At 46.1% G+C, this 27,620-nt stretch overlaps 1 protein-coding gene across 1 annotated transcript in view; it reads right to left on the bottom strand.

Annotated features, from left to right (window-relative positions):
• Positions 1-3,297: 3,297 nt before the first annotated feature.
• The window catches only part of MAP3K4 (mitogen-activated protein kinase kinase kinase 4), a 540,168-nt gene continuing 515,845 nt past the window's right edge, over positions 3,298-27,620 (bottom strand). Inside the window, 2 exon segments of the mRNA XM_030198101.1 lie at positions 3,298-3,874; positions 11,003-11,182. Of these exon segments, the coding sequence (XP_030053961.1) occupies positions 3,854-3,874; positions 11,003-11,182 (201 nt within the window). The 3' untranslated portion in view covers positions 3,298-3,853.

Consider the following 27,620-nt stretch of genomic DNA (forward strand, 5'->3'; position numbering starts at 1 on the left):
TGATTTGTGAAGCAATATTAGATACAGACTACTAAAAATGATCTGCTAAGCTAAAGCACAGGAAATTATCTGGTTTTATATGCCTCATATATTTGAATAATGAACTTCTCTATCAATTCAGATATTTATATATACACCATGAGGGGCATAATCGAACGTCGCCGGCGATCTATTTTGGTGGCGGCGCAACAGCTGGTCGGAACCGTATTATCGAAAAAATGGCTGGCCATCTTTTTTTTTCGATAATACGGTTTAGGCCGGCCAAGTGCCAGAGTTCGCCGGGTTTGAGATCGCCAGTTTTGTTTTTCAGCGATAATGGAAAAAATGCCGGTCATCCCGAACCCGGCGAAATCCAAGGCATTTGGTCGTGGGAGGAGCCAGCATTTGTAGTGCACTGGTCCCCCTGACATGCCAGGACACCAACTGGGCACCCTAGGGGTCAGTGTGGTGGACTTCAGAAAAAGCTCCCACATGCATAGCTCCCTTACTTTGGGTGCTGAGCCCCCCAACCCCCCCCCCCCCAAAACCCACAAATGTACAACACTACCAAAGCTCTTAGGGGTGAAAGGGGGAAACTACATGTGGGTACAGTGAGTTTTGGAGTGCTCCCATTTACCAGCAATGAGTGTTACAGGTAGGGGGGGATGGGCCTGGGTCCGCCTGCCTTAAGTGCACTGCGGTACCCTCTAAAAGTGCTCCAGGGACCTGCATACATGCAGGCCTCTAGGACTTGTTGCTGCTGTATAACCTTGGCACACCAGTTGACACCTGAAGACTAATCTCTTTGAAAAAGTCCTTTATTTGAATAAGCACGTTTACTCACAGTTAACTGCAGATCAGAGGTTGTGCCCCACTGGCAAAGAGTCTCCCTGGTACTGAGATTAGCAGTAGGTCAGAGCTGGCAGAATGGTGTACAATGCCCTCTTTCAGCAACATTCAAGGTAATAACTAAGTTCTCTAATGTGGGTAACACATGAAAGGGATCTAAAACTGGCTTACAAAAATGGCCACTACCTCATGGACTACCGGAAACAAAATTGGGCACACTCTGACCCAGTTAGCAGGGGGAAAAGCACCATGGGAGTACAGCCCACTACCCTATACCCACCACAATGCATTGCTGATGTGACTCTGCAGTGCACCTAACAGAAAAGGTGTCACACTCACCTGAGAGCCACATCACAACCAGGGAAAGGCTGTCAGAGGATAGAACACATTCTGCTGTCATGGAGGTGGGTATGGCATTTGAGGTTGGCATAGAGGCTGGCAAAATATGTTTATAATTGTGTTTTTTAGTGTGGGAGGGGGTTGGTGACCACTGGGGGAGTACGGGGAGATCATCCCCCATTCCTTCCGGTGGTCATCTGGTCAGTTGGGGACCCTTTTTGAGGCTTGGTCGTGAAAATAAAAGGACCAAGTAAACCCGGCGAAATACTGCTTAATGCCGCTTTTCTTTTTCCACTATCCCCGAAAGCCGGCCATCTGGTAGCCACGCCCATGCCCACCCATGTTCCGCCTTTGCTACGCCGCTGACACGCCCCCTTGAACTTTCGCTAGCGAGGCGACGGGAACGTGGTGATGCTGTCAAAAAAGCTGCTTTCGATTATACCGATTTGGCCGCTTTTGAGAGATCGCCGGCCATCTCCCGATTTATGTCGGAAGATGGCCAGCGCTCACTTTCGAAAATAAGCCTGCATGTTTCATAAGAACAGAACCCTTTTTATTTGATAACAAATAAATGGCCAGGTGTATAATAATAAAGCTTGGGTCACAAATAGGCCTATCACAGAGCTATAAAATGTTTATGCAAACATGTAGCATGATATATTTCTTCGCAAACTTCACATAATAAAGGTACTTTGAAACATCACGTGAACAAATGAAAATATGAATGGTAAGAGCATTATGCTCAAAATCAAGTTGCATACAAATATATTTGTACTGACAGTTTAAAGCAGAGGTTTTCAACCCAATCCTCAGGGCACACCCATGCAGTTGTGGTTTTCAGGATATCCCCACTGAATTTTATGGTGATATCTTGAAAACTCCAACTGTCTGGGTATGCTCCGAGGACTGGGTTGAAACCCCTTGGTTTACAGTAGATTAGAAATATCCACTGTTTGATGTGATGCATGCACATTTATGCCACTGCTTAACAGCATTGCCAATAATACGCTGGTACAAGTGCTCCCACTTCTTCAGGATACACTGTTAATACTGATTTTGCAACTAAAATGTTTCTACAGTCCACCACTGTTTTTTCCAGAAACATTTTTTAAAACTTTTGTTCTCAGAAATTTTATGTGCTTATCTTCTAGAGAAAAACCCATGTTGAACAACTGTAAATAATGATGCCATAATTACATCATGATTTGCAAATAATAATTGTTATGGCTACGTATTTGTTGTATGATCATTTATAGTTCCATCATAGGCCTATTTGTGAGACAAGTTATTTTATATCTAGCCTTTTATTTGTTACAGAGAAAAAAAAAAAAAAATATATATATATACACACTCGACATTGTTCCAGTATTAAGCTCAATAGTGCAGAGCTCCAGTAGTCCTATGGGTTTTGGTTAAAGAAGCAGTTTGATACTTCTCATTCAACTAAATTTTCATGTAAAATATGTTTACGTAACTTATCTCAGTGTGTTCATTCTACACCTGAATATGACAAACCACTTCTAGATGGCATCTTAATTTTGAAGTCCTTTACGGTCTTTGAAACCAACTGGAAGCATAGAGCTGATCTGATGCTTTCACTTTTCTGAGGGTGCCATAATTTTATGAATATACAAGCTGTGTCTGGCAGGGCTGGGTAATCTATAACAGCACTAAGCCAAGAAAAGTCCTTTACGCAGCACAGTTCAGAAAGGTGTGTGTTATAGTCCTCATCATGCAGTAGGACCACTGTGAAGTAGATTATATTCAAACAGAACTAGGCCCACAGAAGGTGAAATACTCACCTTCTCCCTGATGGAACTGTATGTTGCTGTTGTCTTTTATTATGATTTTTTTGTCCATATATTTTGTCATTCTGATTTGTCTACGTTCTTTTGTACTCCACCCTGGATAAGGGCGGATTAGAAATAATAAATTTCAATTTCAAATTCCCACAAAATATCAATGATGCTTCTTCCTCTACCACTTCACCGGCTCATGGACTGGTGAATGGATCTCAGTGACATGTGGTTGCAGCATGGATAAGATTCAATGGAGGAACAGGGAGAGGCAATTAAGTCATTTTACATGTTATGATCATGATGAAAAGAAAGCAAAATATTCTTCCTAAAATAAACCATTTATTAAGAGAAAAAAAACCCTTTTCTTCAAATTTCAATCAATCAGCTTTTTGCATAACAAATCTGAAGCTGGACCAACAAAAAAAAAAAAAAAAAAAAGAGAGAGAAAAATCCCAAAAAGGTAAAAGTTCACAGTCAGTGCACTCAACAATAGATTAAAAACCATATACAAGGGTCCAGAATGTCAGATAAACACTACAACTTTTTTTGAACCTAGAAAGTTCAAAAAGGTACTACATATCAATATTCTCTATTCTCAATGATATGAGAACAGAGAAGAGAATGAAAAGAAAGAATGGTCCATATACAGTAGTAATGGCACTTTCTCTAAAACATGCAGCTTCTTTCACTCTTGTGGATGCTGGCACATGTAGAAACATAACAGGAGCAGCAACAGGAAAAGGTGACCTGTGTCATGTGTGCAGTCTTCAGTCATGGTAAGTTAAAACTGGATTTCATCTTCAGCATAGTCTTTTATGTAAATATTACATACAGTAGTGATTAAAAAAACTCGCCAGAGTATATTCAGGACAGCTACTGAATAGGTTTCATTCTTCATCTGTGCAAACCTGTGCAGACAAAAAAATAAAAAACAGTATTTTAGTCACATGAAATGGAGTTTGATTCAAAGCTCTCTCTACCTAAGGATAAGGTTCTGTGGTCTTGTTATTTGTACAGCACTACTGGGTGTATGCAGAATTTTACAGACACACTCAAGCAGAACATTTCCATTTTTTGATACTTACAATTTAATAAAGGCAGACAAAAAGCATACAAACCAGGCTGGGATGGGAGAAATCTGAGTTAGAATAGTGGAGCCAGTTGCAATGAGTGAGGCCTCTTGACAGGACAGGTAAGGAGCAGATGGTGAGCAACGAGATAAAAAAAATCGACAGGTTAAGTGAAACTATGGAGTCATGTTCCTTAGCCATGAAAGTTTTGTGGAATGTAGAGGACAAAACCCTCACTGGAGTCAGTCAAGAATAATCTTGATATGTATTAAGCTGAGGAAGCAGAGATAAGTGATCCATTTGAGCAGTTTGAACACAAAAGATAGGAGGAATACAGATAGATAAAGTGTCCAATGGAAGGTTTCTGAGAAGCAGTGTTATTTTTTTAACTTGAACTTTATTGCAAATTTTTATAAAAGAGAGACAAACAAACCCATTCCACCCCAAACAGTATAGTTTAACATTACAGATCCATAAGACAACAAAAAAAGTACCCAAGTCACACATTCTATGTTATAATATATCCAGCTCTGAAACACACTAAAACAACAACAAACTGGATTGGAGCTGCTCCCCGTGTCACAAATCAGAAATGTAAAAAAAGAAAAAAATATACCATCTACTATAATAAAACTCACCCTCAACGTTCTGAGGACACTGACGTCAGTGAAGCCAAGCTCTGACTTCCTTCAAAAAGGTTCGAAGGTTCGTGGTGATGAAGCCACCAAAATCGCTCTGGGCTCCGCCCTCGAGGGCGGAGCAATGGCAGAACAACGAAGGGGTTGGCAGGGAGGGAGGCGGGGGGGGGGGGGGGTGGGAAATCGCTCTGGGCCCCGCCCTCGCATCAAACGTCATAACATTGGGGGCGGAGCAATGCCAGAACAACGAAGGGGTTGGCCAGGGAGGGAGGGAGGTGGGTGTTGGCGATGAAAACCTTGCTAGCGCCCGTTTCATTTGCTCTGAAATGGGCTTCTTTTACTAGTAAATCTATAAAGTAGAATTTGACTGGTGCCAGATCACAAAGGGTTTGCAAAGTTTTTAAAAAGCAGCTGCTTGCACACACTGGAGAACTGTCAGCTTACTTAAGTAGTAAGCATGCCATAATTTAGATTTAATGCTATCCAGAGATGGGAAGACTAGCTGTCCAACAGCAAGCATCCTCTCTTGGTATAACTGTCAGACAATGTATCATTATCATCAGCTGGGTATAAGGCAGTTCAGGGGGTTGCCACTGAAGGAATAGAAACCGAGGATTTAAAGGTACAGTCAAATTAAGCATTTGTGGACAAAGCTTGAGCATATTATGACCAAACTTTCTGTATACAAGGGCACTTCCAAATATATGTATATGCACACTCCACCACAGCCTCTCCAACACAGAGATGTTAATCTTGGGGAGAAGAGGGAGAGCCAGGAAGGGTAGAGATATCATCGGTATAATTCTTTAACCCCATGCTCAACCAAATTAACCGAGATAGAAATTTTAAACTTGTTGTCATGGATACTCTTCCAATCCTGATCTGACAAGGGGTTCCTGAGGTCTTGCTCACATTTAAGCATGTATGGTAGTTAGTGATGCTCATAGAGAAGGCCATGGACAATCGAATGGTGCGTGTTTTGCCATTGATCATACATAGCTCACAGGTCAGCTTCAATCAGAATCATACAAACGCAAAAAATGTAAGAAAAATCTTGACATCTATGGATTAGAGGGAAAGAGTAGGTCAGCCCTCCCTCTTGATTAGTTTTGACACTGAAAAAGCAAGTGATAGTGTGATCTGGGAGTTCTTATTTTTGTCAATAGAGAAATATGTTTTTTTCAGGCTGTTTTCAATTTATGATTAAAGCTTTGCATTCTAAGCTATGGCCAGCTTAATTATCAATGGGCTTTGGTCGCAATTTCAATACATAGGGGGACAAGACAGAGTTGCCCCTTATCCCCAATGCTTTTTGCACTCACTTTAGATCCTTTAATACAAGATTCTCAAAAATACAGCCCTTCAAGGTATTCATGTGGGATCCCAAAGACTGCAGTTTCAGTTCCTTACGTTTTGCCTCAGAGTTGAGGCGTGTAGTTATTTTTTTGCTTTTGATGCTCAGTGTACTGGCTTTGTACAGTTTGTTGTTATATATTTCAACTCTGACTTTAATAAAAGACTTTCATAAATTAAAAAAAAAAAGAAAGGAAAATTAGTCTTCTAAGATGAGGGAGGGGGAAGATGGTTCAGGAAAGAAGGAAAGATAAAAGCTGAAGTGGGTAAGCAAGGAGAGGGGACTTACAAGGGAGCCTGTAAATTAGCACCATCCTGACAGGTAGTGGTGTGAACAAAGTGTCTATCACAAAGGATGGGAAAAAAAGAGGGCTTCAAGAAGGGGTTAATATCTGCAGAAGGTGAAGGTAGCCACCCAACACCACTATTATAACAGTCAGAGTGATGTGTCAGAGGGCTGTGAGGCAGCATCTGGAGGGAAACAAGGTCCCAGCTAATGGAGGAAATTTCTGCAAAATCTTTTCATTTGCACCAAAATGTTCTCATTCCGAAAAAGTACTTGGGTTATCTCAAGGGGAATGGGTGGAAATATTCAGCAAGTCTTAGAAATGCATACTCCTATGTATACATTTGAATAAACCTCACAATTTTTTGGAGAGATTTTGACACACAGGAACAAAAATAACAATCTTAATACTGCATGGATATACCTATCAAGATTGTTAGAAAGAGGGCAGGCATTCAGAGGATGTGATGTCAGCTGACTGGAATGGCTACTTTCCAAAAGAGTGCTGAATAAGCTATGAGAGTATGTCCCCAAAAGCTTAGATTTTGAGCTGCAAACTCCAAGAGTGAAGTGACCTGGCATTTTGAAGTGACTGTATGGATATGTAAAAGTTGTTTTTGACCTGCGCACAATACAAAAAATAACACTACTGAGAAAAGTGCATATGAGATGATGGCGGTGCACCAGCCTGAGGCAGAGAATTGGGAGTCCGATAGCAGAGGGGAGCACAGAGACAAAGTGTAAGACGGAGCCATTATGAAAACGGATATGAGAAATTGACTGGGATGAAGAACTGCAATGTTATTTCTTCAGTAAGAGTGGATATTAAGGAGGCAGTAGCAGATATTTACAGGGCAATTGCAGAATTTGGTGAACGGCTGGAGGTGTTGGAAGAAAAAAAATGTGACCAGTATAAACAAATGCTGAAAGAACTACAGCAGCAGGCTAAAGGTTTTCTGATCAAATTTGAGCAAGTTGATGGTAAAAAATGGATGATTTAGAAATAGGTCTCGGCACAGCAACATCACACAGGGGAAAGCCAGAAGAGGATTAATACAGGGAATATACAGCTATGGTCCAATGTTTTGTAAGGTGTTCCAGGTGAAGAGGGCAGTACAGAGAGATTGATAAAATTGCACAAAGCTCACAGAAGCTTGGGCCTCAGGCAGGATAAAGGCCCTAGGCATATTGTGGCATATATTCATCACTTCCCAGAGAAAGCTAGGTGGTTAGGTGCAATCTAATGGAAAGGCCATGCAGTTGAAATATACAGTATTTCCTCAATTACCTTGCAAAAATGGAAAGATGAATGAAATGAGTTTTGAAAAGACAGAATCAGCTATAAATGGATGTTCGTTTTTTGGCATTACCTTCAGTATAAATGGCAAGAATGTATCAGTAGAATATGCAATAGAGGTGCGGAAGGCCCTAGAAACAGCTTGTGTTAAAAAAAAAACCAGCTGAAATTGAAGGATGCAAAGAAACAAGGGCAAAAGAAAAAAAGCAACTGGAATGGACTCTCTGGCAGCTTGTTTTGGAAGCTAAGAGGAGACTGAAAAGGGTAAAGGTAAAGAGACTTTAGTGGTGAAGTCCCTTGAGGGATGATGATCTAGACTGCAAATGAAGAACTACTGGGCTCATTTTCAAAACAGAAAAATGTCTAAAAAGTGGCATAAAGCAGTATTTGGACATTTTTCTCACAAACACGTCCAAATCAGTATTTTCGAAACCTATTTCTAGATGTTTTTCTATGAAGTCCGTCAGAAGTGCATCCAAATCTCAAGGGGGCATATCAGGGGTGTGTTCAGGCTGGGACTTGGGCGTTCCTAAGACTTAGACATTTTTCAGCCATAATGGAACAAAACAAAACCATCCAGGACTAAAACTAAGATGGTTTGAGCTAGACCTGTTTTTATAACGAATAAGGAACAAAAAGGTGCATTAAATAACCAGATGACCACTGGAGGGAATCAGGGATGACCTCCCCTTATTCCCCCAGTGGTCACTAACTTCCTCCCACCCCCCAAGAATGTGATGAAAAACATTACTTGCCAGCCTCAGATCCATTAGAACAGCATGCAGGTCCCTAGAGTAGTCTAGTGTTGGGTACAGTGCACTGCAGACAGGTGGACCCAGGCTCATACATCCCCCTACCTGTAACACTTGTGGAGGAAACTGTGAGCCCTCCAAAACTCACCAGAAACCCACTGTACCCACATATAGGTGCCCCCTTCACCTGTAAGGGCTATGGGAGTGGTGTACTGTTGGGGGTAGTGGGTTTTGAGGGGCTCAGCACACAAGGTAAAGGAACAATGGTGAGATGTGTACCTGGGAGCATTTTATGAAGTCTACTGCAGTGCCCCCTAGGGTGCCCTACTACTGTCCTGGGATGTCAGGGGGAACCAGTCTACTAAAAATGCTGGTTCCTCCTACATACCAATGGCTTGATTTTGTGCGTTTTGCACTTGGATTTTTTTTTTTTCAAAAATGTACCAAAAAACAAAACGTCCAAATCACAAAACATTGTTCAAAACAGTATTTTCGAAAACAAAAGATATACATTTTTCTTTTTTGAAAATGACCTTCTTTCCTATTCAGATTTTGGACGTTTTTTGTAAAATGTCCAAAGTCAGACTTAGTCATATTGAAAATGCCCCTCCACATCTCATGGAGTAGAAACTCAGTATCTGGAGTGCCAAAAGTAGTAAGAGCTATGTACAGGGAGGATGAAGTTAAACTGGAGATTGCAAAGTTTCATGGTTAAGATATTTAGCAAACTGCAAATGGACTGTTAAATTTGATTTTGAATTCTGAGTAAAGAGGGGACTGATGGCCATTTGACGGATAACAGTGGCTGTTGTCGTAGGGACTCCTTCGCGATTGCTCAGTGCAAAGTAGCTGCTGTCATCATTAGTCACATCTGAAATCCACTGACTTCTCCCTGCCTGTTAGTCCTTTCTTTATAGCACAGTTAAGGGGTCCACCTTCAGAACTACCTGAATCATCACTGGTCTGTGCCAAAAGGAAATGAGGAAGTGTGCAAGTAAAGGGCTGTGTTAGGTTTTAAACAGTTCAATAGCACACTCCTGAAGAAAGGTGTTTTAAGCTGAAATGTGTCTCAGGTTTCTGTACACAAAGAGATAAGATTTGCTACTGCACTACGGTGCCACTTTTCTATTTAACATTACGCAAGTTCATATTTGTGATATCTTCTCACAAGGGGAATTATGGGGTAATTTTCAGCCAGTGGCAGCAGCTGAATTGTGCTCAGATATTCAATGCTGGCACATATCTGGGTACCAGCACTGAAAATACCAGCCACAAGGCAGCTGCTAGGAGTTACCCAGAAACTGCCAATATTCAATGGCAATATATGGGTAGCTACCCAATTAACCTAAGACAGCCTTTTGCTGTGCACCACTAACCAGTTAGTGCCAGAGTGGTCTCCCCAGATTTTCAGGGGCAATAACTTATGTGCTGCTGAAAATCCAGGGAACACCCAATCAGCAGGCAGTAACCAGGCAGGAGCCTGTTATATCCCGCTCAATATTGGCCTCTATATTTTTATAAACCACACTGAGTAATGTCTTCTTATAACAAAGAAACTCAAAGTGGTATTTGTGCTGGTGCCTAAGTATAAACAGAAGACATCCCCAATTGGCAGCATTTGTCTCATCTCCCCCAGTCTGATCACATCACCTCTGTGATGCACCAGCATTGCTGGTGACCTTGATGGATACAAAATCCAATTCAGGCTCTTCCATGTCCTGGCAGTCAATAAGCCCTCAATGTTGCTTTTGCATTTTAGTAGCTAACTTTCCTCTGTAGTATTTGCCCTTATTTATTTTATTAAGTTTTTTCCCTTTTCAGTCTCTGCCCTTCTAAATTATAAAGCTCTTTGTCTATGACCTGGAGTCAACATTCTAGTCTCACTTTTCACCTCCTTCAGGCACATCTTAATAATAAAATCAAGCATGCCCAAACCAGACCGCAATTTTCACAACACTCAGCAAGAACGAGCTACATTCTGAAAGGTCAAAGTTGTTGAAAAGCAACCTGCATTTTGGAAACATGGATCCAGCAAATGTACATCTTAGGAATAGTTTATTGCTAACAATGGCTTCCTTCCAGGCTTGTTGCCAGTGAAGCTCTTAAAAGTTAGCTGAAGGTAAATTACAAAAAAAAGCACAAAAAATCCTTGAATCCAGCAGTCAGTTCTATTTGATAATTTTGATCTGCAACTTCCAAAGGAAATTAACACTGGCTTTCCTGCTTGGTACAAAATATCTGATTTTACTCCCGATTTAATGGCTGACAATAACACTTTGCTGACCCTATTATTACTTAAAGAAGAATCAGGAGCTTCTGCTACTGACAGACAGTGTTTTAACAAAGGGCTTCTGAACTTACCTTGGGGACTCTCTCCACCCCCCCCCCCCCCCCAGTCAGCCTGGTGTTCTGGCTCTCAACAATCAAAACGCATGAGATAAATCTATGTGTGATCAGGGCCCAGGATATGCATATCTACGGAGGATAGTCTGAAAGCCAAACTGGTATTTCCATGTATTAGTTCACAAAAGGCTACATTCTCTTTCAAAGGGTCTTCTAAGAGCATCACTTTAGCATCTTCAAGAACACAAATGAAGTCTACTGAAATGAAATAAAAAATGCCTGTAAAGCTTCACAAACCTTAACAAATGGATGGTCGAGGAGCTGGCTGGCTGTCCATCTCATCTTTGGATCACTCTCAAGGCAGTGACAAAGAAAGTCTTTGCCTTCTGGGCTTAGCCTTTCGGGAATGGGGGGCTTATGCCCCATCCCAACTTTATACATGATCTGGAAGTTGTGCTCATATTCATGCCAGGGCCTCTAACAAGGCAAACAGAAAATAAATGTTCATTATTATTCATACAAAACATTAAACATGCAGTTTGCTAACAAAATAGTTAATGCAGACTATTGGGGGGGGGGGGGGGCTACAAACATCTCAAAATTTAAATAAACAAGGCCTCAAAGCCCAGAAAGCATCAGTCTGACCAAATGTATCAGTTTTCCCAAAGGAATTCCCAGATATTATCATTGTGATCAATAAATGATCTAACTCCAGAAAAAAGAGAGCAACCAAAAAACTCCCCAAAACAGAGAAAAAAGTTGCTCACCAAAAAAACTGAGAATAGCCAAAACCAACACAGTCTGTTTTAGTCATAAGCAAACCCCCCAAAATTTGATGTTAACACCAGTGTCTTCCACACAGCTTCCAGTTTGTAAGTAGTGAATTGTTACAGTTCCAATTTTGATGATTACAACTTATAGCCCATTCAGTTTTTAAGCTATTAGGGCTGCAACAGATCTGATATCTTTTCTTCTCTATTGTTAATTATAAATTAAATGTATCACATTTTTGTACCCAATTGACAGATTATTTTTTTGGTGTGGAAATATTCAGCACCGTTCATCAGATGTGTACTCCTTGTGTATACATTTTAATATACCTCACAGTTATGTAGAAGAGATTTCAGTTCACAAGGAGAAAAGTAACTTCAATACTGCATGCAAATAGCATGTTCTACCAATATATATATATATATATATATATATATATATATATATATATATATATATATATATATATATAAAATATTTAAAATTCTTCATACACCATTGTGAGAGAAATTCTGCTAGTATTGACACCCTTTGGTAGAGTGAATGATACATACCTGTCGCAGGTGTTCTCCGAGGACAGCAGGCTGATTGTTCTCACGACTGGGTGACGTCCGCGGCAGCCCCCACCAACCGGAAAAAAGCTTCGCGGGACGGTCGGCACGCAGGGCACGCCCACCGCGCATGCGCGGCCGTCTTCCCGCCCGTGCGCGACCGCTCCCGCCAGTTGAATGACTAGCAAAAGATGAAACACACAACTCCAAAGGGGAGGAGGGAGGGTAGGTGAGAACAATCAGCCTGCTGTCCTCGGAGAACACCTGCTACAGGTATGTATCATTCACTTTCTCCGAGGACAAGCAGGCTGCTTGTTCTCACGACTGGGGTATCCCTAGCTCTCAGGCTCACTCAAAACAAGAACCCAGGTCAATTGAACCTCGCAACGGCGAGGGTACAACAGAAAATTGACCTACGAAGAACAACTAACTGAGAGTGCAGCCTGACCAGAATAAATTCGGGTCCTGGAGGGTGGAGTTGGATTTACACCCCAAACAGATTCTGCAGCACCGACTGCCCGAACCGACTGTCGCGTCGGGTATCCTGCTGGAGGCAGTAATGTGATGTGAATGTGTGGACAGATGACCACGTCGCAGCCTTGCAGATCTCTTCAATAGTGGCTGACTTCAAGTGGGCCACCGACGCTGCCATGGCTCTGACACTATGAGCCGTGACATGACCCTCAAGAGTCAGCCCAGCCTGGGCGTAAGTGAAGGAAATGCAATCCGCTAGCCAATTGGAGATGGTGCGTTTCCCGACAGCGACCCCTAGCCTGTTAGGGTCGAAAGAAATAAACAATTGGGCGGACTGTCTGTTGGGCTGTGTCCGCTCCAAGTAGAAGGCCAATGCTCTCTTGCAGTCCAATGTGTGCAACTGACGTTCAGCAGGGCGGGTATGCGGCCTGGGGAAGAATGTTGGCAAGACAATTGACTGGTTAAGATGGAACTCCGACACCACCTTCGGCAGGAACTTTGGGTGGGTGCGGAGCACTACTCTGTTGTGATGAAATTTGGTATACGGAGCATGAGCTACCAGGGCTTGAAGCTCACTGACCCTACGAGCTGAAGTAACTGCCACCAAGAAAATGACCTTCCAGGTCAAGTACTTCAGATGGCAGGTATTCAGTGGCTCAAAAGGAGGTTTCATCAGCTGGGTGAGGACGACGTTGAGATCCCATGACACTGTAGGAGGCTTGATAGGGGGCTTTGACAAAAGCAAGCCTCTCATGAATCGAACGACTAAAGGCTCTCCAGAGATGGCTTTACCTTCCACACGATAATGGTAAGCACTAATCGCACTAAGGTGATTCCTTACTGAGTTGGTCTTGAGGCCAGACTCTGATAAGTGCAGAAGGTATTCAAGCAGGTTCTGTGCAGGGCAAGAACGAGGTTCTAAGGCCTTGCTCTCACACCAAACGGCAAACCTCCTCCACTTGAAAAAGTAACTCTTTTTAGTGGAATCCTTCCTAGAGGCAAGCAAGACACGGGAGACACCCTCAGACAGACCCAACGCAGTGAAGTCTACGCCCTCAACATCCAGGCCGTGAGAGCCAGGGACTGAAGGTTGGGGTGCAGCAACGCTCCGTCGTTCTGCGAAATGAGAGTCGGAAAACACTCCAATCTCCACGGTTCTTCGGAGGACAACTCCAGAAGAAGAGGGAACCAGATCTGACGGGGCCAAAAGGGCGCTATCAGAATCATGGTGCCGCGGTCTTGCTTGAGCATCAGTAAGGTCTTCCCCACCAAAGGTATGGGAGGATAAGCATACAGGAGGCCGGTCCCCCAATGAAGGAGAAAGGCGTCCGACGCTAGCCTGCCGTGTGCCTGAAGTCTGGAACAGAACAGAGGCAGCTTGTGGTTGGTCTGAGAGGCGAAAAGGTCCACCGAGGGGGTGCCCCACGCTCGGAAGATCTTGCGTACCACTCTGGCATGGAGCGACCACTCGTGCGGTTGCAATACTCTGCTCAGTCTGTCGGCCAGACTGTTGTTTACGCCTGCCAGGTACGTGGCTTGGAGGAGCATGCCGAACCGACACGCCCAACGCCACATCCCGACGGCCTCCTGACACAGGGGGCGAGATCCGGTGCCCCCCTGCTTGTTGACGTAATACATTGCAACCTGATTGTCTGTCCGAATTTGGATAATTTGGCAGGACAGCCGATCTCTGAAAGCCTTCAGTGCGTTCCAGATCGCTCGGAGCTCCAGGAGGTTGATCTGCAGATCCTTTTCCTGGAGGGACCACAGACCCTGGGTGTGAAGCCCATCGACATGGGCTCCCCACCCCAGGCGAGATGCATCCGTCGTCAGCACTTTCGTGGGCTGCGGAATTTGGAATGGACGTCCCAGGGTCAAATTGGTGCGAATGGTCCACCAGAGCAGTGAAGTGCGGCAACTGGTGGAGAGGCGGATGACATCTTCTAGATTCCCGGTGGCTTGAAACCACTGGGAAGCTAGGGTCCATTGAGCAGATCTCATGTGAAGACGAGCCATGGGAGTCACATGAACTGTGGAGGCCATATGACCCAGAAGTCTCAACATCTGCCGAGCTGTGATCTGCTGAGACGCTCTGGTCTGCGAAGCCAGGGCCAAGAGATTGGTGGCCCTCGCTTCGGGAAGGTAGGCCTGAGCCGTCTGGGTATTCAGCAGCGCTCCTATGAATTCCAGAGACTGAGTTGGCTGGAGATGGGACTTTGGGTAATTTATCACAAACCCCAGCAGCTCCAGAAGTTGAATAGTGCACTGCATGGACCGGAGGGCTCCTGCCTCCGAGGTGCTCTTGACCAGCCAATCGTCGAGATATGGGAACACGTGCACTCCCAGCTTGCGTAGATACGCCGCCACCACCACGAGGCACTTTGTAAACACTCGTGGGGCAGAGGCGAGCCCAAAGGGCAGCACACAATACTGAAAGTGCCGTGCGCCCAGGCGGAATCTGAGATACTGTCTGTGAGCTGGCAGTATCGGGATGTGAGTGTATGCGTCCTTTAAATCCAGGGAACATAGCCAATCGTTTTTCTGAATCATTGGCAGAAGGGTGCCCAAGGAAAGCATCCTGAACTTTTCTTTGACCAGGAATTTGTTCAGGCCTCTCAGGTCTAGGATGGGACGCATCCCCCCTGTTTTCTTTTCCACAAGGAAGTACCTGGAATAGAATCCCTGCCCTTCCTGCCCGGGTGGTACGGGCTCGACCGCATTGGCGCTGAGAAGGGCGGAGAGTTCCTCTGCAAGTACCTGCTTGTGATGGGAGCTGAAAGACTGAGCTCCCGGAGGACAATTTGGAGGCAGGGAGGCCAAATTCAGGGCGTATCCGCACCGCACTATCTGGAGAACCCACTGGTCGGAGGTTATGAGAGGCCACCTTTGGTGAAAAAATTTTAACCTCCCTCCGACCGGCAGATCGTCCAGTACAGACACTTGTAGGGCGGCTATGTTCCCGTGGATCCAGTCAAAAGCCCGTCCCCGGCTTTTGCTGTGGAGGCGCAGGGGGCTGCTTAGGCGCACGCTGTTGACGAGAACGAGCGCGCTGGGGCTGTCCCTGTGCCTGACGAGGCCTTCAGGCCGGCTGGTTGTACCTACGCTTCGCAAAAGAATAGGGTGCAGCCTGCCGGGCCCGGGAAAAACGTCCACCTGTGGAGGTGGATGCTGAAGGCGCCCGGTGGGAGAGCTTGTCGAGAGCGGTTTCCCGCTGATGCAGTTGGTCCACCATCTGCTCGACCTTCTTGCCAAAAATGTTATCCCCCCGGCAAGGGACGTCGGCCAGTCTCTGCTGGGTGCGGTTGTCCAGGTCAGAGGCACGCAGCCATGAGAGCCTGCGCATCACTATACCTTGGGCCGCAGCACGAGATGCCACGTCACAGGTGTCATAGATACCCCTGGACAGGAACTTTCTGCACGCCTTCAGCTGCCTGACCACCTCCTGATAAGGCCTGGACTGCTCCGGCGGGAGCTTCTCGACCAGGTCCGCCAGTTGTTGCACATAGGTCCGCATGTGGATGCTCATATAGAGCAGGTATGATTGGATGCGGGTCACGAGCATGGAGGATTGGTAGGCCTTCCTCCCAAACGAGTCCAGAGTGCGAGACTCCCGCCCCGGGGGCGCCGAGGCGGTATCCCTCGAACTCCGTGCCCTCTTGAGAGCAGAATCCACGACCGCTGAGTCATGGGGCAATTGTGGCCGCATTAGCTCTGGGTCAGAGTGGATCCTGTACTGGGACTCTGCTTTCTTGGGAATGGTGGGGTTAGTTAATGGTCGCACCCAGTTCCGAAGCAGCGTCTCCTTTAGGACATTGTGCAGCGGCACCGTGGAGGACTCTCTAGGTGGTGATGGATAGTCGAGGACCTCGAGCATCTCGGCCCTCGGCTCTTCCACAGAGACCACGGGGAAGGGAATGCTAATAGACATATCCCGCACAAAGGAGGCAAAGGAGAGACTCTCGGGAGGTGAGAGTTTCCTCTCCGGTGAAGGCGTGGGGTCCGAGGGAGGCCCGTAGACTCCTCTGAGGAGAAATATCTAGGGTCCTCCTCTTCCCCCCACGAGTCCTCATCCTCGGTGTCGGACATAAGCTCATGTAGCTGAGTCCTGAACCGGGCCCGGCTCGACGTCGAGGCACCAGGGTCTCGGTGTCGTCGAGCGGTGGACTACCGCGCCGGCGGGGACGGAGCTCCCTCCATCGACGTCGACGGGGACTCCACCTGCGTGGCGGTCGAGACCGGCAAAGCAAGCGGCGGCAGTGTCGACGGCCCCGGCGCCGGGCTAGAGCTCGCCGGCGCCACAGTCATCGGCGCCGAGGGCGCAAGCACCCCCGGCGCCGGCACAGCCTGGCGCATCAGCCCTTCCAGGAGTCCCGGAAGGATGGCTCTGAGGCACTCGTCCAGGCCCGCTGCCGAGAAAGGCGGTGGGGCCGGTAGGGGTGTCGGTGCCCGAATCTGGTGGGAGCCAGGAGACTGCACCGAGGTGCCGGGACCCTGTTGCGTCGGCACCTCTATCACCGACGGGGATCTCTCCTCTCGATGGAGACGCTTCGGCGTCGACTCCTCTCCAATGTGCATCGAGGGCGACCGGTGACGGCGCTTCTTATCCTTCTTCCGATGCCCGTCACCGGCGCCGGGAGGCATGGAGGAGGAGGATGACGATCCCCCTCGGTCTCGAGGAACCGGGTCAGACAGGGTTCGGTCCCGTGGGCCATGGGCTGAGGGAGTGACCGGGGCCGACTGCCCACGCGGCCTCTCACCTCTACCCTCACCGGAGGACCGGAGGGCCGACGGGACCTGTTCTCCTGGGGTCGATGCCATCGGTGCCGATGTCTCGGGCATCGATACCGGTACCGAAGGACCGGGCGTCGATACCGATGCCGTCGAGGTCGACGTCGAGGGGCCGGCGCAAGTTCCAAAAATACGGTCCTGTTGAACTTGCCTCGCAACCTGAGTCCGTTTCCGGAGACCGAGACACAGGGGACACGACTTGAAATTGTGCTCCGGCCCGAGGCACTGGAGGCACCAAGCGTGGGTGTCGGTCTGCGAGATGGGCCGGCCGCACCGACCACACTTTTTAAATCCACTCGGGACCTTCGAGGACATCGACGGAAAAATCGCGTCGGCGAAATTAAAGTCGTCGATGGTGGCGGAAATCACACCTCGAAAATGAAAAACGACCGTGCGGCCACTAGGCCGCAATGCAACGTCCCCGCTGGAAGCGAGGGAAAATGGGAGCGCGTGCTCCTTTTTTTTTTTTTTAAAGAAAGAAAAGTGGAGCGCGCGGCAATTAATTAAATATAAAAGAAAATAAAGAGGTTCGCGTAAACGCGACGGTTTTTCCGGGGCTGAAACAGAGAGAGCGGCCACAGGCACGACTCTCTCCAGGCGCGGAAAAAAAGGAACTGGCGGGAGCGGTCGAGCACGGGCGGGAAGACGGCCGCGCATGCGCGGTGGGCGTGCCCTGCGTGCCGACCGTCCCGCGAAGCTTTTTTCCGGTTGGTGGGGGCTGCCGCGGACGTCACCCAGTCGTGAGAACAAGCAGCCTGCTTGTCCTCGGAGAATGGATTTTACAGCACTGCAACTCAATTTTATTTAACATTTTAGTTACATGCAGTGATATTGATAGCTAACAAAAAGAAGCGCCCGGGGTTCCAAAATTATTTCAGCTCCAGCCTCTAGGGCAGAAGAAGTTGAAGCAGCAGTATTTTACCTTTAATTTTCTTTCCTCAATCCTGCTAGGCCAGTCCAGACAAGTGTGTTACGTCCCTCTGCCAGCAGATGGAAAGAAAAAAGCTCTGAGCTGTGTTCACTGCCCTTATAAAGAACTAGTCCAGCCTTCAGCTCCTCAGTATACTTATATCAAAGCTAATAATCCATCTAAAACACAAATCAAGTGAATGCAACAGAACCTAAAACCAAACCAAATCAGATGGAATCAAACCTCTCTCTTTGGTCAGTGACCCATGGACGAGTTAATACCCTAATTCAGAACTTATAAGGCTGTTGACTTTCAACTGCCATGGATTCCCTGGATGAGTCCTGCAAAGGTCAGGCAGGACTAAAGGAAAGGAAATTAACAGATAAGTTTAAAACTTCACCTTCCTTACTGTCGATGCCAGTATGGTCTAGACCAATGGGATGTACAAAAGCTCTACTCAGTCTAGGCAGAAGCTCTAACAGACAGCTCTGCCTATTGGCTGAATGTCTCCTACACCAAAGCTTAAGTGCTTTTAGATTTGGGATTGTAATGAAGACAGGTCCCCTGTCCTGTGGAAGAATTTTTGAACTCTGCCTACAAGGATTCCTTTTACTCTATCAAGGGGCTCACTGGCCCTCTTGTACCTGCACACTCTTGCTGGTATCAGCTAATGCAACCACCTGAGTCCTCCATAAAAGAACACCCTAGAGACCACTGTGTCTTTTTAACACCCTCCCCTTCCCCTATCCACAAAGGAGCCAGCCTATCTGAATTTGGAAGGAACTCTAAACCTACAAAACTAGTTCTATGCCTTACTCAAGAAAGGAAGTACTAGCCTATAGCACATAACTTTCTTACAACAGGAAATGATGTCTGAATCCAGGCACAAGAGGGATACTGCCCTCCACAGGAGGATCTATTAGGCATAGGGAGACTTTCCCATAATATAAAATACACACACACATACATATATATATATATATATATATACACACACACACAAACACACACCATACCAAACATGGGTCTCCAAGACCAACTTCACTGACAAAATTATGTGCATGTTATCTTGTGAGGCCAAAGAGGGCCAGAATAGCTAAGGTTCTAAGCAGTTAGAACACCTGAAGCAAGAGTCACTAATGCATTCCTATCCTTTCATTTTGTAAGAGTGGCAATGGACCTTCTCTGTCTCTCATGAAACAAGCCAGTGATGCTGGCAATGCCTCTGCCCAACCTCCTCTGGATGGAGCATGCAAGAGAAAGAAATACTGTCTCCTCCATAAAGCTGAACTCGCAGAGGCTTCAAACTATAATCTAGGTCTGCTACATGTATCTCTTTTGTGCCGCACCTTCAAAAAGATATAAACAGGATGGAGTTGGTCTAGAGGGTGGCTACTAAAATGGTCAGTGGTCTTCAAAATAAAGTGTATGGGGACAGACTTAAAGATCTCAATATGTATACAAGAAAGGCAGGAGAGAGGAGATGATAGAAACATTTAAACATCTATGTGGCATAAATGCACAGGAAGACAGTCTCTTTCAATTGAAAGTAAAGTCTGGAATGAAAGGGCATAGGACGAAGATGAAAGGCTTTCATCATCCTCGTTAGATGAATTTTTCCCTTTTTTACTACATCAGATTGACCAAAGGTCCATTAATGGATGTCCCCAACTGACCCCCTAGTAGGGCAAAGGGCACCTCTGCTAGGTCATATAATCCAAGGTACCAAGAATGTTAGCTCAGAATGGAAACTTCTGCTGAACCATGATGGCAACTGGCTATGAAAGCTGTAAATAGATTCCATAGGAAAGTCAATGTCTTAACCAAGGCTAGTTTGCTTCTCCCTGTCCATGAGGGCTAGAGCAACTCTGTAGTATGTTCTCATCAGCTCACCATGGTGCTGCTTTGTTTGAATACTCCCCCAGACTGCCTTCCCCCAAGATAGTGTCTAAGTTTGCTGCATTAAATGGCCGACTGTTCCTGGCCTAAGGATTAAGTGGCCTCTAATTCACTTCTCCCAGCAGTTATCTCATAAAAGAACTCCTTCTCAACTTACAAAGATCACCTCTAAGAAGAGGATTACCAAGCAGGGAGTTCCCTAATTAATTCCGTTCAGGAAACATCTGTGACAAGCCATGTACCCTGATGCTTTCTGGCACACTATAGAGTGGAAATGACCACTCAAAATGGAGATCATGCCAGATGGGAGCGAAATGTGAGAAACCTATGTGTGTGTATGCCTAAGGCAGTACATCAGAACAACTACCCTGGAGCTTGGAAAATGGAGGTAGGACTATGCTTGGTGCAGACATGGAATGGGAGATCTAGAAAGACTTGAGGTGTAGCATTGTATCTTCTCTCCAAGGAACAGAACTTTTCTTCCTTTTGTGAATGAAGAATTCTTCTATATTTCAAAGACTGGAAGAAAGTAAAACAAGGGGCTAATGCAGTAAAGTGCACATTATTTTGTGTGCAACCTGTTTAGAAATGAGTTTTGCACACAAACTGTGCACAAAGCCTCAGTAGATATTGGTGCACAGCACATTTACATCCATGCTAACAAAACTATTAGCTATTCTGTGCAGATGCAGAGCAGTATGCAGAAGACAAGGCAGCTGAGTGCAACACTGGGCCTTTAATGTAAGGTCTGCAAAGTAAAACATTTAGCTTGTCCTTTTCCAGCAGAGGATTTCATGCCTGTTTCTCCCCTCTACTGCAAGCATAAGAATCTACAACTGAAAAGAGTTGAGGGAAGGTGCACTGATAAACAATAAAGTGCTGGGCTGCTGACAAATGGGTACTGGCACACCTTGGATTGCATGCACATACATCCCTTGCTGGGGTGGAAGCCCTCTGCCATTCTGCTCCTGTCTAGCTGCTCTCATATTTTGACATGGGGTTTGAGTCTTACTGAGTGCACTCACCTGCCCATCCCAGACATTCCTGAAGGGAATTAGGAGGAATCAAGTACCCAGTTACAACTCTAGAAGGAATTTGGTGGCTTCAGAAGAATTACAGAGAAATGAGGCTTCTGCTTTCTATTTTCTTTCCTCAAGTCCCTCTAGATGTGTGGATTTATGTTGCCTACCAGTAGATGGAACCTGAGAACCACTGGTTAAGAACATAAGAATAGCCATACTAGGTCACACCAACTGTCCATCTAGCCCAGTATCCTGTTTCCAACACTGGCAAGTACCTGGCAGAAACCCAAATTGCAGCAGCATTCCATGCTACCAAACCCAGGGCAAGCGGTAGCTCCCCCCATGTCTATTTCAAGAACAAACTATGGACTTTTCCTCCAGGAACTTGTCCAGACCTTTTTTTAAACCCAGATATATTAACCGCCGTTACCACATCCTCCAACAGTGAGTTCCAGAGCTTAATTATTCTTTGCATAAAAAATGATTTCCTCCTATTCGTTTTAAAAGTATTTCCATGTAATTTCATTGAGTGTCTCCTAGTCTTCGTACTTTTTGAAATAGTGAAAAATCAATTCTACATCACTCAGGATTTTATAGACAATCATATTCCCCCTCAGCCATCTCTTTTCCAAGCTGAAGAGCCTTAACCTCTTTAGCCTTTCCTTATATGGAAGGAGTTCCACCCCCTTTATCATTTTGGTCGCTCTTCTTTGAACCTTTTCTAATTCTGTTATATCTGTTTTGAGATACGACGACCAGAATTGAACATAATACCCAAGGTGAGGTCGAATCATGGAGTGATACAGAAGCATTATAATAATCTTGGTCTTATTTTGCATCTCTTTCCTAATAATTCCTAGCATCCTGTTTGCTTTTTAGGCCGCCACCGCACACTGGGCAGAAGATTTCAAAATACTGTCTACAATGACACCTACGTCTTTTTCTTGAGTGCCGACTCCTAAGGTGGACCTCAGCATCAGGCTACTATGGTTCAGATTATTCTTCCCAATGTGCATCACTTTGCACTTGTCCACATTAAATTTCATCTGCCATTTGGATGCCCAAATATTACCCTATAATGGTCTACAAACTAGCCACTATTTCTATAATAAGCAACTGGAACAAAAACTCAGACCCTCCTAAACCACCATCAAGAGGACACTGGACCAATTGCTGAGTCAGAGTCTGACCCACCTGACCATGAAACAGTAAAGAAGCAGATTTTGAAAGGTAGTGGAACAAAGGCACTTCATCTCGCCAAAGTTCCACTGCTTCTAATTCAAAACCCAGGATACAAAATTTCCAGGGCAATATCTAGGTTGGGGACCTGCCAAGTCTCTCTCTTACATGTTTGCTCCAAAGGCTGCATCTGTCTCACCTGAATATCCAGCCTATAATGCAAGATGAAAGAATACAAGGACAACCAATAACTGTCCTACAAATGCCCTGAGGTGGACCTAGACTATGCTCCACCCAAGATGATGTCAGTACCTACAGCTGCAAGATCCTTCAGGCCAAGCAATGTAACTATTACCACCACCTTCAGTGTTACAAACTTAAAAGAAACCTCCCAGAGCGGTTCAAATGGACATTTAATCAAGTTGGAGAGGAATATACCAAGACCCCAAGGAGGCACCACCAGATGCAAAAGTGATTACAGATGCTTCATGCCTTTCAAAAAACTCCAGATATCTGGGTATGTGGCTAAGGAACTGCCCTGGACATGACCTCAGAGTCAAGGGCTGCTTTTTGAACCTGCAATGAGTTGAATGCCAAATCTTTACCAAGATCTTCCTGCAAAAAGGCCAAAATATCTAGGACAGCCTTTTCAAAGGGATAAGCACTATGATCTCTACACCATGCCTCAAAAATCCTCCATACTGGAACTCTTTCTAGACTGTAAGACAGTCATGATCACCTGGTTGGAATTACCTTTTTTCCTCAGCTTCACCCTTTTAAGAGTCAGACTGTAGGAGTGGCGACATGTCAACTGTGGATCAGGCCTTGAAACGGGTGTGCCTCGGGAAAGAACAATGGATCCCCCCACTCAGAGTTGGATGAGATCCGTATATCAAGGTCTCCCTTGACTAGTCTAGAGCTACCAATACTACTAGTCTCGAGTGTTTCTCCACCTTCTGAATCACTCTGCCAAACAATGCTGTCCTGTAATGGCAAAAGGAAAAAGTGCCTATTTTTAATGAAGCACTTACTTCCTTTTGCTATTGCAGGGCAGAATGGCCACAGAGGGAATACACATAATAATCCTTCACCTACCCCCCCCCCCCCCCCCCCCCCCCCAGTCTGACCAGATCCTACAATTGACGCTTTTTTCTGCAGTTGTAAAACCCGGGCACTTTTGTATTTTCTCCAGTCACCATTATGACTGGAGTCCTTCAGCATCGCACAATATTATCAAAGTGCTGAATCTTCTAGATGCTATTCTTGGGATCCAAAGTGTTTCTGCCTGTGCATTTTCTAGCCTGGCCACATAAACCACTGAATGCCATGAGATTTCTTTCTTCCCAACTGAGCAGAGGACTGACTTCCTCCACTACCTGCCAGCTTTGTATCCTGCCTTGACAGTTGACATAGGCCGCAGTGGTTGCAATGTCCAACAGGACACAAACCACTTTGCTCTGAGTCAAAGGAAGGAAGATCCACAGAATCAAGTGAACAACCCTCAACTCTAAGTGATCAATGAACCATTTCCTCCAGGGCCCATCAACTAAGCCATCACACCCAGAGTGGACCCCCCAACCACGTCTGAAGTGACTATGACCCACTCAGATGGAAAGATTCTCTTTTAATTGCCCTGACAGGCTTGGTCTCACCTCCCAACATCTGAGCCAACCGCCAAGACAGAAGAGACCTCTGCAGTGGACACATATGGGCCCTGGCCTAGGTCATTCAATGCAAAAGGCTGTTGCCATCAATCCCAGTAAAACCAGCTGGGAATGCAGCTTCCAAATTTTGTTCTTGGTCAGAAATATCTTTCTTCTCTGAGTATCAGACAGAGCCCTCAAATATTCCAGAATTACTGGGATGAGACCTGTTGGTTCTTCACAAAGATGAAACAGACAAATCACTTGGGAAGTAATCAATTGGCTCTCCGTACAATTTTGCACTAAAACTTCCTCCTTTTGGAGTGCAGCTGACACCACCACTACCACCTTGGTAAAAGTTCTTGGATCCATAGGTAATCCAAACAGAAGAGCTTGAAACTGGAGCGATTTTTTAAGACTGCAAAATGCATATAGTAATGACAAAGACATTCCTCTAAGATCCAATGAAGTCAGAAACTCCCCTGATACACAGTCACAGTCACCAAAATCTTGGGAATCCGTAGCGCTTTGCTGATCTGTTCAGAATAGGTGAAAATATATCTTCTCTTTGAGAATACAAAATAAATAGGGTATCTCTTGAGTCCTCTCTCCTCCAGAAGAACTAGCACAATAGTCTCCAGGACCAACAGCCTCCTCAGTTTTTCCTGGACCACCCTCACTTTTTGAGGGGAATGGCAATGAGACTCCCTAAAAGCATTTGAACAGAATAGTCAATTGCAGAGCATAGCCCTATTAGATAACCTCAAGTACCCACTGCTGTTATGGCTCATCTCTAGCAAAGGGGCAACAATTGACTTCGCACTAGATGCATCGGAGAATGGATCCCTGAAACCTCATTGCACTCCTCAGGCACCTCCTGTGCTTCTAAAGCCACCTTTCCTAAACACCTTTTTTTGCCACAACAAAAGGACTGCCCACTGGAAACTGTATAAGTATATACTGTCCGTACTTGTTTGTATGCATGTATAAGGCCTGCATGAGCCTGAGACCTATGAACCAAACTCTGACTGCAGCACAGCCATCCTGTCATGATACTGTTGTGCACTGCACCTGGGACACCAACATCATCCATGTTTGTGAGACAGAACTGTTTGCAGTTTCATCTTCCTGTTAGACGTTTTGGGGGAAAGAGTTTCATAGATACAGAGCTGAGATAATCCTTGTTAGCTGTCTCGTTAGTGAGTAATCCTATATTAATCAGACAGCAAAATTACCACCTGGCCAGCTCAGAGGCCCTCATTAGCCAAGGCCTTACTTCATCTACTATCCACGTACACATCTGGTGCAAGCAAGACATTGTGTGCACAACTCATCCAATCAGACAATTGTTCTACATGTGATGCAATGTCTACCATATGATGGACTGTAGTTGAGAGCTTGAGACAGTGAAGAGGAGGAAAAGGAACAAGGGAAGGAAGTAGATGTAATATCAGATAGAAACTCTAGCTGCAGAACTTTTAGGCTCTTACACACCTTTCTCTAATGGATGTTACTTTACCATCAAACACATAGTTCATCTGAGTACCTCTGAGCGCATAAGCACTCAGTGCTCAAATATGAACCTTAACTGCAAGAATATGCTGTACAGAGTGAGAACCAATACCGGGTAGCATCTTAGCTACAACTAAAATTAGTTCCTGAGAAGGGCTGTGTGCATTCCAGCTTCATTCCTGAGACAGCCTTCCAGTGGCGTTCCTAGGGGGGCTGACACCCGGGGCAGATCGCTGATGCGCCCCGCCCCCGGGTGCAGCGCGACCCCCCACCGGCGAAAGGACACCCCTGGCGAAAGAACCCCCCTCCCCCGGGTGCATGCCGCTGTAGGGGGGGGTGCCGCGCGCCAGTCCGCTTCGTTCGTTTCCATGCTCCCTCTGCCCCGGAATAGGAAGTAACCTGTTCCGGGGCAGAGGAAGCACTGAATGAACGTAGCGGACAGGTGCGCGGCACCCCCCCCCCCCCCCGCCCCCCCCCCCAGCGGCATGCACCCGGGGTGGACCGCACCCACTGCCCCCCCCCCCTTGCTACACCACTGCAGCCTTACATCAAGAACACGGATCAAGACACCACAGAGCAGAGGCATGTTATATACACCACCATGTGCAATCAGCTACGGCTGATCCAGGAGCCAGCTGTGAAAACATCAGCTTGGAGGCCCAGAGGGAGAGGTGAGACCTGCCACAACAAGGGAGCCAAGGGCTCTTCCACATGCACCCTATAATTTAGGTGAGGTCAGTGTTTGCCTTCCTATGGTCTCGAGTGTTAGATAGAAACCATTGCTAAGCTCCAAGTGTGATTCAGGACCTTTAGCATATGGCTCCTTAGGTTGCCACTGTTAGTCTGTTAAGGAATATTAGGAATGTATCTCTATCAGGAATAATTATTAGTTATACCGCTATTCCTACCTCACTTTTCTGATAAGCACTGAGGTAAGTTTAGCTGCTAAGTTTTGCACATTGCTTTTGCTTTGCCATACCAACATGCATATTGTTGAATTGCTATTCTATAAACAAAATTTTTGAGATTTGCATTGCTTGTTAACAGAGAAGAAGTGTCCAGCAGGGGTATTCGTCTCTTCTAAACTAAGATTAAAAATGGATACGTTTTTATAGCCTAACCCACAGGTGAGGTAATGGAACCCATTCTATTCAAGGATAACAAAACACAAAGAAAAGGGTTAGACAGAATACAGATGGACAATTGCAAGACTATGAAATATTGTATTTTCTTTTCTATAAGCAAGCCAATTGAAATACAGCAGTTAAAAGAAATATTGTTAACTAGTAAAACAGGCCCGTTTCTGACACAAATGAAACGGGCGCTAGCAAGGTTTTCCTCGGAGTGTGTATGTTTGACAGAGTATGTGTGAGAGTGACTGTGTGAGAGAGAGAGAGAGAGAGAGAGAGAGAGTGAATGTGCGAGTGTGTGTGTGTGTGACAGAGAGAGATTGAGACGGGTTGCGAGTGTGTCTGTGAGAGAGAGAGAGTGCGTGTGTGAGAGTGTGTGCCAGGGGCCCCCGCCCCTCCCTCCCAATTCCAGTGTCACCCCTTCCTCCGTGTTCCAGGGTTGTCGTCACCCCCCCTTCCCTTCCTCCAAGTACCAGGGTCATCCCCCCGCTTTTTTTTTTCTATTTTTAGTACAGGTGGTGCATTCCCTCCCTGCTCCCCTCTCGTCCCTCCCCCGAGTTCCAAACCCCTCTCCTCCACTGAGTTCCAGACACTCCCTCCCTCCCATGCCCCCTCCCTCCTTCCAAGCCCCCTCCTTCCCGACCCCCCTCCCTCCCTCCCTCCTCGAGTTCCAGACCCCGCCTCCCTCCCTCCAATTTCCAGACCCCCCTCCCTCCGATTTCCTGACACCTGGACCCCCTGCTGCGACCCTCTCGAGCCCCCCTTCCCCCACTGCGTACCTGTGCTGGTGGGGGACCCCAACCCCCGCCAGCCGAAGTCTTCTTCTCGGCCACGCGGAGTGGACGAATGATCTGATCAAGTTTGAATCTGTTTGTGTGCGTGTGTCTCACGTCCTGTGTGCAGGACGTCAGATGCACGCACACAAACAGATTGCAACTTGATCAGATCATTCGTCCACACTGCGCGGCCGAGAAGAGGACTTTGGCTGGCGGGGGTTGGGGTCCCCCGCCAGCACAGGTAGGCGGCAGGGGAGGGT

Source organism: Microcaecilia unicolor, chromosome 3, assembly GCF_901765095.1.
Source record: "Microcaecilia unicolor chromosome 3, aMicUni1.1, whole genome shotgun sequence".
In the NCBI taxonomy this organism is placed as follows: domain Eukaryota; kingdom Metazoa; phylum Chordata; class Amphibia; order Gymnophiona; family Siphonopidae; genus Microcaecilia; species Microcaecilia unicolor.